The sequence below is a fragment of the Anoplolepis gracilipes genome, chromosome 7, assembly GCF_047496725.1.
Source record: "Anoplolepis gracilipes chromosome 7, ASM4749672v1, whole genome shotgun sequence".
NCBI lineage: Eukaryota > Metazoa > Arthropoda > Insecta > Hymenoptera > Formicidae > Anoplolepis > Anoplolepis gracilipes.
This window is the reverse complement of record NC_132976.1, coordinates 4775362-4791077: the sequence shown is the minus strand read 5'-3', so window position 1 is coordinate 4791077 and position 15716 is coordinate 4775362. Positions and strand designations below refer to the sequence as shown.

At 31.5% G+C, this 15716-nt stretch overlaps 1 protein-coding gene across 1 annotated transcript in view; it reads right to left on the bottom strand.

Annotated features, from left to right (window-relative positions):
• Positions 1-15716, bottom strand: part of Fng (Fringe glycosyltransferase) — an 88097-nt gene continuing 72381 nt past the window's right edge. The window contains exons 7-9 of the mRNA XM_072895321.1: positions 5497-5662; positions 4062-4147; positions 1-2417 (exon numbers count right to left, since the gene is read on the bottom strand). Of these exons, the coding sequence (XP_072751422.1) occupies positions 2360-2417; positions 4062-4147; positions 5497-5662 (310 nt within the window). The 3' untranslated portion in view covers positions 1-2359. The remainder of the gene's footprint in view (positions 2418-4061; positions 4148-5496; positions 5663-15716) is intronic.

The window sequence follows — 15716 nt, the reverse complement described above, 5'->3', positions numbered from 1 at the left end:
TTCCTTGTATCACGTTACATGTGCAATTATAATACACATCTTATCGATAAATATATATATTAATATATATATTTGAGATCCCACCTGTATAATGTTAAGGCTTCCCTCTCGCTTCTCTCAAATAATTGCCAATTTCCTTAAAAGCAACAAATAATAATATATGAATCGTTTACTTTCAAAATAGTGTAAGTCTAACTGCAATAATTTTTTTCCAAAATTAATATATGTACATTCTACTAATATTCTTAAAATTTCAAAAATAACTCACACAACTTTGAAAATAAGCATCTCATATATTCGATATTGCACACATATTTCGACATTCGCATATAAATATATCTTACAATAGAAAATTTCATAGATTTTCTTCATAGAAAATTTACGATGTAAAATCCTATGAAAACAAAGAATATTAAAAAATATACACGTACAAATAAAAATTCGCGCGCACTAAATATCACATTATATACAGCTGTCTGTCTTTCTGCGAGGGACTAGCTTAATTCCATTTCGCGTTGACAAGACTGTCAGCGAATTACAATTATATGTATCGTATTACACAGATGCAGCTGTTAAATACGCCTACACACATGTTAGTGCAGATTACATTATGCAAAAGTAGAAAAACAAAATTGTCATGTGATGTCTTTCGTTATCTGTCGGGTTTTTTTTTCTTTTTCTCACTTTTCATATATTCTTCTTCTCACTTCCTGCATATAAATATTAATTTATTAATATTAATTTTACAACATGTCAACTGGCAACTCTGCATGTGGAAAATATATCTCTGCAACGAAAATCCTGCAATAATTTTATTACAGCTATAAAAGTTACCTAAAAACTTAAAATATACAAAATTTTTGTTTCATAAGTTATAGATATTTTATAAAAAATCTATAAATAATACATAAAAATGTTTCTAAAAATGCAAAATAGAAATTTGTTGCTCAAAAAACTAAAACAGATACGAATAAAATCCTGTTGATTTCAAACTTTGATAAAAAATTAGAAAATTAAAAAAATTAGTTATATTTCATATAATTTTACATCAAAATATAATTAATTTTTCATATAAATGAAGAAAAAGAATAAAAAACTATATCTACGTTAAATTCTTTATTGAATTAGCAATAGATTTGTCACGAGTCACAAACGCTATTTTTTTTATGTATATCTATATGTGCGTTTATTCAGCTGTTATAAACAAAATCAAAATTATACCTGCCTCATATAATAATAACAGCCTCAAAAAGCTAAATTTTTATTTGTTCATTATCTGTTCGTTTTCAATCTACTGCATAAATGTAAACCTCACTTGCACCGCACAAAAAGTATCAGAACAATAAAAAATAATTACCTATATATATATATATATATATATACAATTTTATACAAATATTTTAAAAGATAAAAAGAAGTGAGACACATACAGCAGACTCACAATACAACAAAAGATTTTGTGAGTATAACCAAAATTCTCATCGCGTGCTTTTCCGATCATATTGTAGTCACTAATCAATAAATAAGGAGCGTAACAACACATGTATGTGTGTGTGAAATAATGTTTTATAAGAAAGAAAAAATATTATATATATCTCCATATACAATATATAGAAAATAGAAATAAACATAATTAAAGTATTACTAATCACAGCATATGTTAAAACAAAGTTTTAAAACTTTTTTCATGTTAATCTAATTATTATTATATTTATCATTATTAATTCATATTATAATTATCAATAATTATTATTCTCTCTCTTCTCATGTTCTCGAATTCATTTCTATTTTTTTATGAAATCTAATTTATATGAATATTGCTTTTCTATCCTAATCTATCCGTATCTTACGATTCTAGTCCAGTCAAGAGAAATAATAAAAATCTTTAAAATTGATGCAATACATCAATAAAAGTTTTAATAAATTTCTTTTCATATTTTTCGTCTTTTTTGCTGAATGTGATCTATTCCGCATTTAGCTTTATCCTCCTTGTACAAGAGTTTGAATATATTTCAATAATTTTACCGATTACACTTCGCTCTAACTAATACTGTTTATTTTTCTATTCCTTTCTTCTATTTCTATATGTATATGTATACATGTACAAGAATAATAATTTTCTTCGTACATGTATAAGAATAATAATTTTCTTTCTTAAAATATGTTATTAATTCAGTTATGCTCCTCACTATACGGTAATCTTTCATACGTTTCCTCTCTATATGCAATTAGGAAATAAACTCTATGCTCCCTCCCCTTTACGAGAACTCACGTTTTGTTCCCATATTTTCCTTAACAATGAGAGATCAGCAAGTTCATCAACTTTTTTTTATTTTTACATTCGCCATGCGATTTTATATCATCTATGCGGACAATAAGGAACATGCGGAAATAGATGACAGTGAATGGATCTAAATCTGAAACAAAGAAGTATAGTTATGCGTTAATTGCCATTACTTAACAACGTAATTCGAAATCAGAAATATATGACAGAATTAAAGTTAGATACAATTTTCATGCGAAAATTTAATAATATATACGTTTATATTGATATTAAATCAGAAATAAAATCTAGATATTTTTTATGCTAATAAATGTAAATAATGCTTGATATACTAAAAAAGAAAAGAAAAAAATCAACGATTATCGCACAGATATTTCTACGAAAGAAATATTAGATTTTAATGCAAGATACTGTTCACAATTCTCATATTAAAAATTTTTCGCACAAATCCGACTACGACGAATGTCGCTTGCAAATATGATCAATAAGATTTAATATGGCAAACTTATGTAATATAAACTTTTAATAAAACGTCATCCATAAAAAGCAAAGAAAAGCGAAAGAAAAGAAGACTCGATTTAATATCCATAATACGTGCCGTCTCGATATACATAAATGTCAGATTTACTAACTAACAGCGACTTGGCTCTGACATTTTCCTCGTTAATATTCAAAAACGCGAAACTTTGCTTCTTCCTTACAATACTAAATAAAGAATTCCAGAAAATATTCGTGACGTGAAAACTTACATTAACAGGAAACAAACCATTTTTTTTAACTCGATGGAAAATGCAGAAACAGCGAAGAGCGACTCGTAAAAATCAAAATTATTATCAAGTCAATTAAAACTTGCAAGATCACACTGCAACGTCGTCCTCGTGATTACTCATCTTTCTTCCGTCTTTCACTGGTACCAATTACACGAAAGAAAATGTCACAAGAGACATTTCGCGTATATGCATTAATGAGAACGCTAATGACAGATGTTTACATTTAGCATCATGTAGATTGCACATGTCGTTTCACAAAATGTCATTTTATATTCATCTCGGAATTATTCAAGATGAAGAGAGAAACTGTACTAATCTCTATTATTCGAATGTCTCTCAAAAGATTACATCAATCATAGAATAAATTATTTTGAATTATTTGCATGCTATGGATATCTAGTACAATTTTTTAAATTTTTTAAACAAAAGTTATTTTTATATAAGAAAAAAGCAAGGCAACATTTCAATATTTTTCTTAATTTGTAATTTATTTTTTAATTAATTAATCTGTCATGAAATATATAATATTCTGAATAAATATATAATCTTTTTCAATTAAGCAAAGTATAAGATGTGAAGAAAACACAAGATACATGCGAAATGTCACGATGTTTTATAGTATTATATAATTTTCTTACGAAGACTACTCTTTAATTTAGTTATTTCTCTTAAAGAATTCCTCACGGTGTCCAACCGGCATTCTACGCGAGCACTCTAGGTGAAGGTGGCAATTATAGAAGTAATTGAGGCTTTCATGTGCAATGTTGCGTCAGGAAAGAAGAGATTCAGAGAAACAGAAAATTAAAGATTACAGACAGAACTTCTCGCGTTCTGTCATGGAAATGATTCAATTTATATGTAAATTTTAACAAAAACCGGCGCTGTTCGAAATTCACGAATAAATCGATCAAATACTAAAGCAAAAAAAAATGTCACAGCACATAAAGAAATATCCAAAATAAAAAAATAAAGAAGAAAATTAATATATAAATAAAGCAATGCTTTACCTCTTTGGATCGTTCTTCATGTCAAAACCATCAATCTTCAGGATATTCCATTCATCTCTAGATCCCTTAGAATAACTGAAAGAGACCTGGAACACAAAACGCAAAAAAACATTTTTTTTAACTCGCCATTAATCTTTAATTTCTTCAACGATGGATTCTTGTATATCAGAAACCCTGGACGATATACGATGTCGAAAGTGACTTCATTTATTTTGACGTATCGCGTACGTACGTGCGCACTCGTTTGTTCGCATATTCTGCGAAATCCGAGACCCTAAAGCATAATGTCGGTCATGAAAGAAAATACGTTTTGTGCCAACGTTTTGCATACATCACGCATGTTTTCGTCGACCATGCGATCGCTTACACACATTGTAACTCGATCTTAACACATATATTACAACGTATTGAACGAACAATTTATAAATAATTCACGAAAAATAATTCCTTTATTATAAAATTACAAAAATAAAAAATTTTTAAATCAAACAATCTTTATTACATCAAGTTGTAATGCACGTTAAAATTATTTATTTAGAAAAATGATAGAGAGAGAAATTCTTATTTTCATCTAATATTAAGTACTTTAATTATGTATGTAATAAAAATATTTTTATCAATTTTTAAATAATAAATATGTTAATTTCTATTTTTCTTGTCAAAAAAGTACGCATATATGTGTAATGGCACAAAAAAGAATGGAAATGCATATGGGACAATTTAGTTAATATCTCGACGACAGGACATGTATTTTCATATGTTAAGATTGCTCTTATTACTTATTATGTATAGTCTGAGAACTTATAATAAACGGAAACTATACAATTAAATAATAGCTATTACGTAACGTAAAATAAAACAGACAATGCACTCGGTGTGTATGGTCTGATTCATCGTGTGCTTCAAATTATTCTATTATCCTTCCATTATTTATCATTATGCTATTTATCGTGACCCTTATATACTCAGAATATGCTACGTGCGTTAATTTTGGCTCTACTTATATCTTAAGTATTATAATGGATGTATTATAGTGCAGAGATTTTTGTGCGTGCTCTTGTGTATGAAATTATGATGAATATTTGGTTATCACTGAAATAAAGCTCTCTTAAGCTAAAGGATTAGAGTTGCAAAAGTTGGCAAGATTTCATGATGAGAAATCTTACTCCAAATCTCTTAATCCAATATGCACTATTCGCTTGCTAATAACAAGGTAGAAAAAGAAGTTTGTTTAGATTAAACAACAATTACACAATAATCCGCAGTAATTCGCACTCTCCGCATATTTAAAAGCTTACAAATTTTCAAATTCTATTATTAAATTATAAAATATTTAAAATTTAGTTTTGTCGTAATCAGATTTTTTATAAAAAGAGAACATTTTTTTTTCATTCGAAATAGATTAGAGATTTACATGTAGTTTACATTTAGTTACCTGGTCGTGAAAAGTATCCTTGTTCAGGAACTTCATTGGCTCCAGATGCGAGTGGAATTGTTCTATGACTGTGAGTTGTTTTTTCAAGAGATATTCAATAATGTACCCCATCGTTACATCGTCTGGTAATCTAATTCTATCGCCGACGGTGATGAATTTTCCTCCGCTGAAAACAAACGTGAATGTCTAATTTATTATTCGAACATATGTACACTTAAATAAAATATGTACGTGCAGTGTGTTTAAATGTATACATTGTAATTAAAATAAAATTCGTTATAAGTGAATGTAATCCTTCAAAAATATTCCCTGTACTTCTGCATCTCTCTTTCAAAAGTTCTCCTAAAATTTTATTTGCTACAAATTTCCAGTAAGAAAAAAATATTCAAATTAGAGCAATTACTACACTTGAAAACGAAATGCTAAAAATAGAAATAATCTGTTTAAGCATCTCTCTAATGGAACCGACAGTTTTTTCTTTCTTTTCTCTTTTTCTTTGATTCAGTCACGCGTTTATGTCCACCGTATTTAATCCGTTGCGACGTGGATATAGGATCATCCCTCTTGTGTAACATTTTTAGCTTCCTTTGCTCTCTTTTGATTCTGTCAGCATGTACAGTGGACCACGTCCATCGCGAGGGATACTATGTACGAGGATTATATGTTTATTATTTTCTTTTGTTGAGTGTTCATGAAAAGAAAATAAAGAGGAAATAAGGTGAAAGAGAGCAGAGTAGAATTTATGTTTTGAAAATGACCCTTTGAAAACATTATGGTACGCATGTAGTTCAAGTGGCATTAAAAACAAGTATAAAATGATTAATACAATTCTATGGAAACTTGGTAAAATATATGTATCTAAAATTATTATTATTATTATTATATTATTGTTATCATCATCATTGTTATTATCATTAACGAGACAGCCCTTTGTAAACCAGTGCTAACTCATTATATTATTATTATTACTTATATACATACAGTATGCAAAGTACGATGAGTATTATAAGTAATAAATAATATATAAATAGTTATGTGTATATATTATATATTTATATATACATGTATATAGACTTCTCTATATATTGCATGCATATACTTGTTAACTGTCATGTACAAATTATCTCATAAACCTATTAAAAATATTTTAAAATCAAATTCTTTAGTATTGAATATCCCTTTTTATTTGTTTTGCTTTAATAAATGTCTCGACAAGAAATATTTAATAAATGATTCTTAAAGGGTCTACGATTAACATCGCGCATAAATTACTAAATAGTAAATGCTGAAGATTCGAGCGTCGTAAAGCCAATCATAAAATCCTCGCTATTCGACTCTCCTTTTTTTCTTCAACGAGATGAGAAGAACGAATGTAGAAAAACGTGATATTACCGAGAGTCGGAATTCGGATTGGAAATCTGATAGTCAGTGTCACAGAAGAAGATGGAAAATCATTAAGCGTGGCCGTTACAAACTTAGTCACTTCGACCGACGATCTTCGTTCAGATATATTGTTAAGATACAGCTCAGCCAACGCGATAACTCGTACTTTATCGAAACTGCATCCGTATTTATTTTGTAGTCTTCCATTTAATTACCTGGCAGAGCGACAAACTTAATGAAGCCTCTCCTTTTCACAAAATGGTCGCCTTACTAGTACAAGCGAATTAAAAAGCGTAATATTTTTTATCGTACTTTTTAATTTTTATAATTAATTTAGTTTTTGCTTATTTTCTACATTAACGTATAATAGGCTATTAAAAATGAAGCTATTAATAAGGAGTTTATTTTGATATATATATATATATATATATATATATATATATATATATATATATATGCAGAGAGGCTTGATTTATTTGTAGTAAATAAGACATATAAAATATAAAACTGTATTACTCTAAATATATTTAAATAAATTATTATTACAACTCTTGTGTGATATCTTTAAGTTAACTTGAAAAGTTTCGACAAAAAAATATGTTTTTAAAAGATAATAGCTTTTTTATCGATTACCATTATTATGATTTCCATTATAATACATATACTTTAGCAATCGAGAGCATAATTAATAAATATTAGCTTAACTAGAAGAGCTATAATAAATGTACAAACGTAATTATGTAAACGTAATTAAAATTAATTATGTATCTCGCGAATATTCGGTGTCCACTTAGGAGTATCTGTTATACACAATAATTACCGGCCGTTGCATCGACGTTGCGTATATGAAGTAATTAACTCATTCCCAACGTCACGCACCTTATGCGTCCGCGCGCCCGCAGAAGCAGGATGAGTCCGGTCTGCCTTCGCTAACCCTTTCGCGACGGTCGTTCATCCGCGCGCGGCGAATTATAGGGAGGGGGGAAAAAAAAACGGAGACACGTCACGGAACCGCGGGGACAGGGTCCCCGGCGGGAATAAATTACCGGCCCCGCATACACACCGCCCCGAAAGTCACGCGATGCCGACTAAGGGCCGCGAGTCTTTCGCGTGGCACCCGACACGCATGCGCGATTAAGGTCGGCCGGAAATGCGGCGGCAGAATTGCTGCCAATGCGAAAGTCGCTCCTGGGTACAGAGAGAGTATTGCGAGAAAAATTGTCGCAAAAAAAAAAAAAGGATACTTGTCTCGGTAGGCAACATCACGATATGCAATCGTGAAACAAGGATAATTATATATATAATATATATATTATTTTTATTTAATTTCTTAAAATTTCTTGTTAAAATTTGTTGAAATAAAGGTAATGAGATAACATTGATCTAAATATCTAAATCATATTTAATATTGTTGTAAAATCGATGAGAAATGAATGGAAATTAAAGTGATCCATTTGATTTATATTCTCTAATTACAATATGAAAATTTTGCCTCTATAATTTATTTACTTATAATTGTTACCTAATTTATCTGATACATGACCCCTTCTCACAGACAACATATTTTATTATTTTTCCTTCTTCTTTTGAAATGAATTACTTTTTGATTAATCTTTATATTATATTTTCCTGCTTGTTGAAACAATCTATGAATAAGTCGACGGGTGTCTCGCTATCCGCAGAAAGAAAAACGTTCCATCACCGGTAAATACGCGGTAACCGGTAATTCGATCATTCGGCCCCATAAATAACTCGTGTAGTCTTGAGGGATCGATCATCGCGCATGTGAAACATTAACGTTCATTTCTCACCGTCATACTCTTCATTAATCTCGACATTAATCAAAGAGAATGAATGCTAGAGCACGTTTCGCTCGCAAAGTAACGATCGCTTTTCACACAATAACGCGCAGCACGTCCAGGCGCGATCGTTATTTTACAATCTAACGCGTTTACGATTAAACGAGGTTCTCGCGACTTGTAATCCGTGAAAGATAGGAACGCAGAAAGGATGAGGGAGCTCGCGATTTCGGTGCACATGCGATGGCGGCGTGATGCAAATACTTTGTAATTGCTACGACGATGATAATGACGGTAAGCGCAACAAGAAGACCGAGGAACTTTAATTCGGTTGCATTCCACTCATGTAGATTAGATCGAGTAAAAGTGGCACCTGCTATTGCACGACTATTTCAAACTGGTTGGCATTAAAGCGACGCTTTCCATCTATTTAAGCGCGTGCTGGAAAACGACATGTCGATTCGCGGTAATGAATTTCCGTCGATTACTCTGCTAATCCGCGTTATCAGTTCGATTCGCCGTCGTTAATCGAACACGGTCGTCGCGTTAAGTAACGATGATAGCGTGGCCATAACCGATCGAGGCAATCACGTGTAGATACGAAGGGAATTCACGCACGATTGATCGCGAAATTATTTTCGGACCACGCCGATCGCCACCATCTCGTGACGCGAACATGTAGTTTCCATCAAGGAACGCGGAACCGATTCCCTTGGTAACTTGTATCGCCAATAGCCCTCGTGTGGAATCGCGCAAAACGCTTCTCGCGATCATTGCACCGAAAACATTGTATTATATATTTTATAATAGATATTTTTAATGCATAAGAATATTTTCTTCTTTATGTGATATTTTTGGAATATCTCATTTATAAATTAGGTAAAATATTAAATATTTATAACTTGATAAAAATTTTAATAAATAACAAATATTTATTTGCAAAATTGTTTTTTATATTATCATTGGAATTAATAATCTCAAATAATAAATAATATAATGGTAAGAAAATATTCCTCATTCAGTATATATTCTTATTATACAATATATTAAGAATATCTGATTTTACTCTAGAGGATTTCTCTCTTAAACTAAAAGAATCCTTTTAGCACTTACTTTAGAGAAAGATATAAAGATAAGTAAAATATTCTTAAGTCGAGAATATAATTTTTTCGATGGCACTTTGAACTTCCGATAAAATATCAAACAAAACTATGCTTACACGATTATATTTACTTAGTTAAGAGCGTCTAAGTCTTAATGGGTGGTCGCGATCTATTGTTGGAAAGGAGACGTCGAATCGACAAAGATTTCGACAAGCGAAGAGTCGATGGCTGCGAACGCGAGGCGAGAGATGCGCGATCCACGGCGGACATAAATCGTGCCAATTAGAGGCGACGGCAGGTAGTCACAACTTTGGTGACCAAGCCCATATATATATCGGCACCTTCGTGAGAGAGAAAGAAGGAGAGATTGCTGAAGACACGTGAAAGAACACGGACGAACAAATGTATCAAAGGGGTGCCGCCAGAATCTGTCCGAAGATACCCGAAAGGATCGCGGAATGAGACGCATGTTCGGTATGTTGGACGGTAAGAAAAAAAAATCGAGCAACTAAATTAGAACTAAAGATTCTAATTTGCAATTAGTATCGATGTAATTGTATCTCAAAATGTATATTTAAAAGCACTCTTAATAGATATTTTTAATAAATGAGGGTTTTTTTCTTTATGTAATATTTTTTTGGAATATCTTACTTATTAACTTAAGTAAAAATTGTATAACTTGTCAAAGATTTAATAAATAAGTTTCTCTGTAAAATTGTTTTTTTTTTTTTTTTTTTTTTTTTTTTGTATCATTGGGATTAATAATCCCAAATATTAGATAATATATATATAATGATAAGAAAATATCCCATTCAGTACATATTCTTACACATTAAGAATATCTGAGGTTATTTTACTCTTTAGACGGTTTCTCTCTTAAACTAAGAGGATTTTTTTGTCGCCTATTTTAAAGAAAAGTCTAAAGATAAGTGAAATATTGTTAAGATGAAAATATAATTTTTTAAATAAAAATATGACTCCATGTGCAATTTTAAAATAGAACGAGAATTCGAAATTTAATAGTTAAATCTCAAGGTTAATGTTCGACACGGAAAAAATGACGTATGGAAATTGCGACGGATATTACCGTTGGTGTACCATTAAAATTAATTTTGTTGGAAAATTAGATCCAATCAATTACCGTTCCGTTTCACAGAAGCTCTCGTGCTATACGACAATGCAGATCATCATGTTTATTTGTTAGATGATCGGGAACACAAACCGACATCTTTTGTAGCATCGCGACCGTTGAATGCGTGGAACCAGAAATACGTTTCTTAGGCTAGGTCGTGCACGACCTGCATGCATTTGCGATGCAACGAGAGTCTTTCAACAGACCGAACGGATGGAAGAAGAGAGGAGGAAGGAAAAGGGGGGAGTGCAGGTGCACGCTGGATAAAATAAGGTAACGATGAAATGAAGTACTCGCGAAGCAGGACCTACTACATCGATATAATATCCTCTGACAGAGAAAACTCGTACGCTAAACTTCCGAACAGTTTTGATTGTAAGCGTTCTCCGATAACAAGAGCATTTTCTATTAATTAATAAGACGAATGATTTTGCGAAGAGAGAAAATAATTGCATTTATCCCGTAGAAATAGATCGCTTAAAAAATTAAACGAGCTACATCAGCGCTCCGATGTAATAAATTACATTTATTTTCTGTAATTGGTGCGATAAAATTCTATTCTTTTATTTCAGAAATTAAATAAAATGTTTGCTATCGAGATATTTAATTACAGCAGGTATCAATAAAGTTTATCAATCAAATCGTCAAATTAAATATTAATAATATCGATATATATAATTCTGTGTAAATTTATATTGAGATTTTACAGAGTCTTGCATGAGATAGATTGATTTTTTTAGTATTGTTATCAAAACTTTGTTAGTAAGTAAAAATTCGTCTGACGTTTTTTTTTTTTTAGAATTTTTAATTCAAGGAGAGTCAAGCGCAGCGAGAATAATGTGTAATAAAGAATTAAGTTCTCAGTCATTAAAAGCTTCGTAAATCCCGCGAATATCTTCGCTTGAACGAATCTTCTCGTCGTGAGAGAGCGACCGGTTTTGTCGAAATTACTCTCTGCACGATATTCTCACGCTTCGCGACGAGATAACTCGCCGAAACTTTCTCGATGGCGACCGTCCAATTAACGACGATCTACGCAAAGTGCTCGGAAGTGGCGACTTTAATTAACGTTTTCCAGTACCCCGCGGACCGCGGCCTAACCTTAGACACATATAGCCGGGAAAGAAAGCGGAAGGAAAAAAGCCCGACGGGAGAAAGAGAGTCTGCCAGAAAAAGAGAGAGAGAGAGAGAGAAAGAGAGAGAAAGAGAGACAGTGAAAGAATGGGACGGAAAGGACTAGAGAAGTCGCACTCATTAGCGAATACCATCGACGGATTCTCGAATCTGCGCCTGTCTCGTATCCTCCCCGTCGCTTCTCTCCACCGCGTGGTCCCCACTTTTTAATTGGGCAGATTAGTCCCGAATTCGTGTACACACGCCCGCTAACCCGTCCCGTCGTTCGTCACCCGTGCGTCGTCCTTTCGGCGCATCGCCGACACGGGATATCGGTCTCGTTAAAATACCTGGCGGTAACGAAATCGAAATTTCAGGTTTATAAGGAAAAAGAATCGGGGACATGCGAAACGAGGGAATCCTCGCCTAAGCTTGTGCTTGGAGATGCGCGACCTTGGCGTTCATCTCGTCCGTTTGTTCGACGACGAAAGACATACAAACACGCGACGCGAACAAGTTCGAGGAAGGATCCTCCTGATTATCGTTTTCTACCATCCGTGATTTAAAAAATTCTTCTTGGCCTGTATATATCGGCATAGTCACGTGACTGCAATACTAAAATTCAACTAGCTATATTATATCTGTTAGGTAAATGTGATGAATGATATGTATTATTAACCTTTAGAGGACGGGAAGCCAATATTTTACATAAGGGTCTTTTTGGTAATTCAAATTCAAATTTTATTTTAAAACTTATATTTTTACAAGTTACATCTGTTGATAATATACTCATATATATTTTAGTAAATATATATTTTTTGGCTATTTTTCTCATTCGAAATTAAAATAAAAGATGAACTCTTTGATAATTATAATTTTATAATAGTTTTGTGGAATTTTTCTATTTTTGTTACCGGACGGGAAGCTAATATATTGGCTCCATAAGGGTCGCTTATTTTTCATAGTACAACACACTATAATAAAGATATAAAAATTCTTACTTCAAATTACAAAACTTTACGAAAAAATATCCCCCTCTAAAGGTTGTTACATTTATTTAAAATTAATAATAGATTAATAAATAATAAATTAATAAAATCCTGCAGATTATTAAAGAAAAATAAATCAGTAAGAAAAGTTAATCTGATATTTCTTCGATAATCAAAGATAAGTCGATATACACTGTTGGTGGATGCTGCAATAAATTTAATGTATCTATATCTGCGCGCTACGCTCGCGCTACAATTTGCAAGGTACGATTTACAAACGGATATGAATTAAAGGTATAGTGCGAGGTACGCAGGTACTTGCTTGTCGCGAGTAAAGGATTTATGTTCCATGTCTTTTTGCTACGTCGCATTATTTGTTCCAGCTCGCGAAAAGTGCTCAGATCGTCGGTTGAAAATGCGTTTTATCGATCATCAAGTATACATACATACAAGCGCATCGATCAAATAAGATAAATTTATAAAACCTATTAACTTGTGTTTTATAATGCATGCTATCAAACACACACAGCATGATTAATATCGATTTTCATCAAACACGCTTTCATATGTGTTAATGCTGAATCGAACTGAAAAAAGTTTGTCGGTTTCCTAGATTAAGATACTTATGCTCTAATTATTATACAAATTTTTCAATAAAAAAATTTTATTATATTCAAATAACATTTATATTATTAACCACATATTTTTGTTTAATTTTAAGTCAACATTACATTAAAAAAAAAAAAATCTTAATTTTTAGACTCGATGGATAATCGATTTTCTTCGACTGTTAATTTACTTTTCTCTTTAAAATCAAATTACATAAGAAAAATAAGAAATTTAGAAATAAATCAAGTGCATTTTACAATTTTATCAGTTTATTTCCAATCTGAAAAAATGACGATAAAATAAAATCATCGACTGATCGTAGAAACATATCGTGAATCGGCAATTGAATCGGTATCGATCGAGTAGAACAGTACACGAAAATATCGAGCAATAAAACACATGAATTTAACATGTAATTGAGAAGTCTACACGTGCGTTTACACATGAAACAATTCTAATTCTTTGACGTTATTAATTCTAACTCTGATATCTTATATAATTAATTTTCATTCAATTGTAATTTTCGATCTTTAAAAAAAGATCTTAAAACTTTAAAAAATAAAGCAGTTAAAGTTTCTTTTATACTAAAAATATTTAAGTCTATATCGAATTAGAATGTCTTTGTATTAGCAATGTAGCTTGAAAAGATTAATTTGTAATATCAGAGTATTTTAATACGCATCGAAAAAGACGCGGGAAACAGAGAAGTCGGTGCGATCATAGTTTTCGATTTATAGATCATTGCGTAGATCCCTATTACATATATGTATATATATATATATGTATATAGGAATGCCCAAATTGGTTTCACGAGCCGCGGGCTGATAGATGTATACGCGGCGATCGCGCCGATGGTAGAGAGGAATCCAATTAGGCGAGCAATAAGGGAATCGAAGAGATCCTTGGACGCGAGCTTCGTCGAATCCCTCCGATTCCTCTCTGATTCCACGTCCCAACGACTCTTTTTTTCGTTTCTCGCCGACCGCGGAATTACTTCGACACGTTTATTATCGGAACTTTCGGACCGGGGCAAAACCCGTGGGACGATTTTAAATCGTTAGTCTCGATAAGATTAAATGTTCCCAATTTATAGCGGAAATACAAATCCAACTTTATGAGACATGTAATAATGAAACCCGATAGAGATTATTGCTCAGAAACTGTAATAAATGATAAGTATTAATTTTCTAATTAATACTATTGCAAAATCAGAATGCTAAACTAGGTTCGTAAATAATAAATCAGGAAATATAAATTATGTTAGAAAAGCTATCACAGACTTTTCATACCTTATTCCCTTATATTTTATTGCACTTTTGATGACACATTTATACCGAAAGCAGAAAAAAAAATACACGCACATTTTAAGTAATACGTGTAAGTGATTACGATAAAAAGCCAAAAAACTTTTAAAAAAAGTAGCTTAAATATATGTCTGCTGTGCGCATCACGCACGTGTGAAATCTCTTTTCTCCAAAGAAAGATTTATGGGAAGATTCTCTTTGCCTGTTCTTATAACTTTTCTTAGGATAAAATATAGGGTTTTTCCCTTAAGTATATATCTCATCCAAGATAACATAATTCTCTTTTGGAAAGATGTAATACTCTAGTGAGCATTAAATATGTCAAATAAATAAACAAAGCTCTTTAAATCTAATTAATCAGACAATCTACAAATTTATTTATCTTCCCAACTTAATTAATAATAGTACGTAATAAACACGCATATCAAAAAATTGCAGAATTCCCATAAATTCTTAATTAACTTTTGTCATTTTTTTTTTTTTAATTCCTTGAGGTCAAGTCACTTAATCTAGTTTAATCACAGTCACTTTTTATGAAACGTATAACTTTATAATTTTACATATAAATAATATTTTAATATATTTATTTCTAAAATAATATAAGATAAATTTTAAAAATTTTTATTCGTAAAAACAATCGTTTTAATTTCCTGTCTCGTTAAAATTCATAAATCAAAATCGGATTCACAAATTTGTTTGCAAATCAAACAGCAAATTACAACTGCTGTAATTCCTGAATCTGATTTTGCGTATCATCGTTGGAAGAAATCTCCCAAAGATCTTAGCCA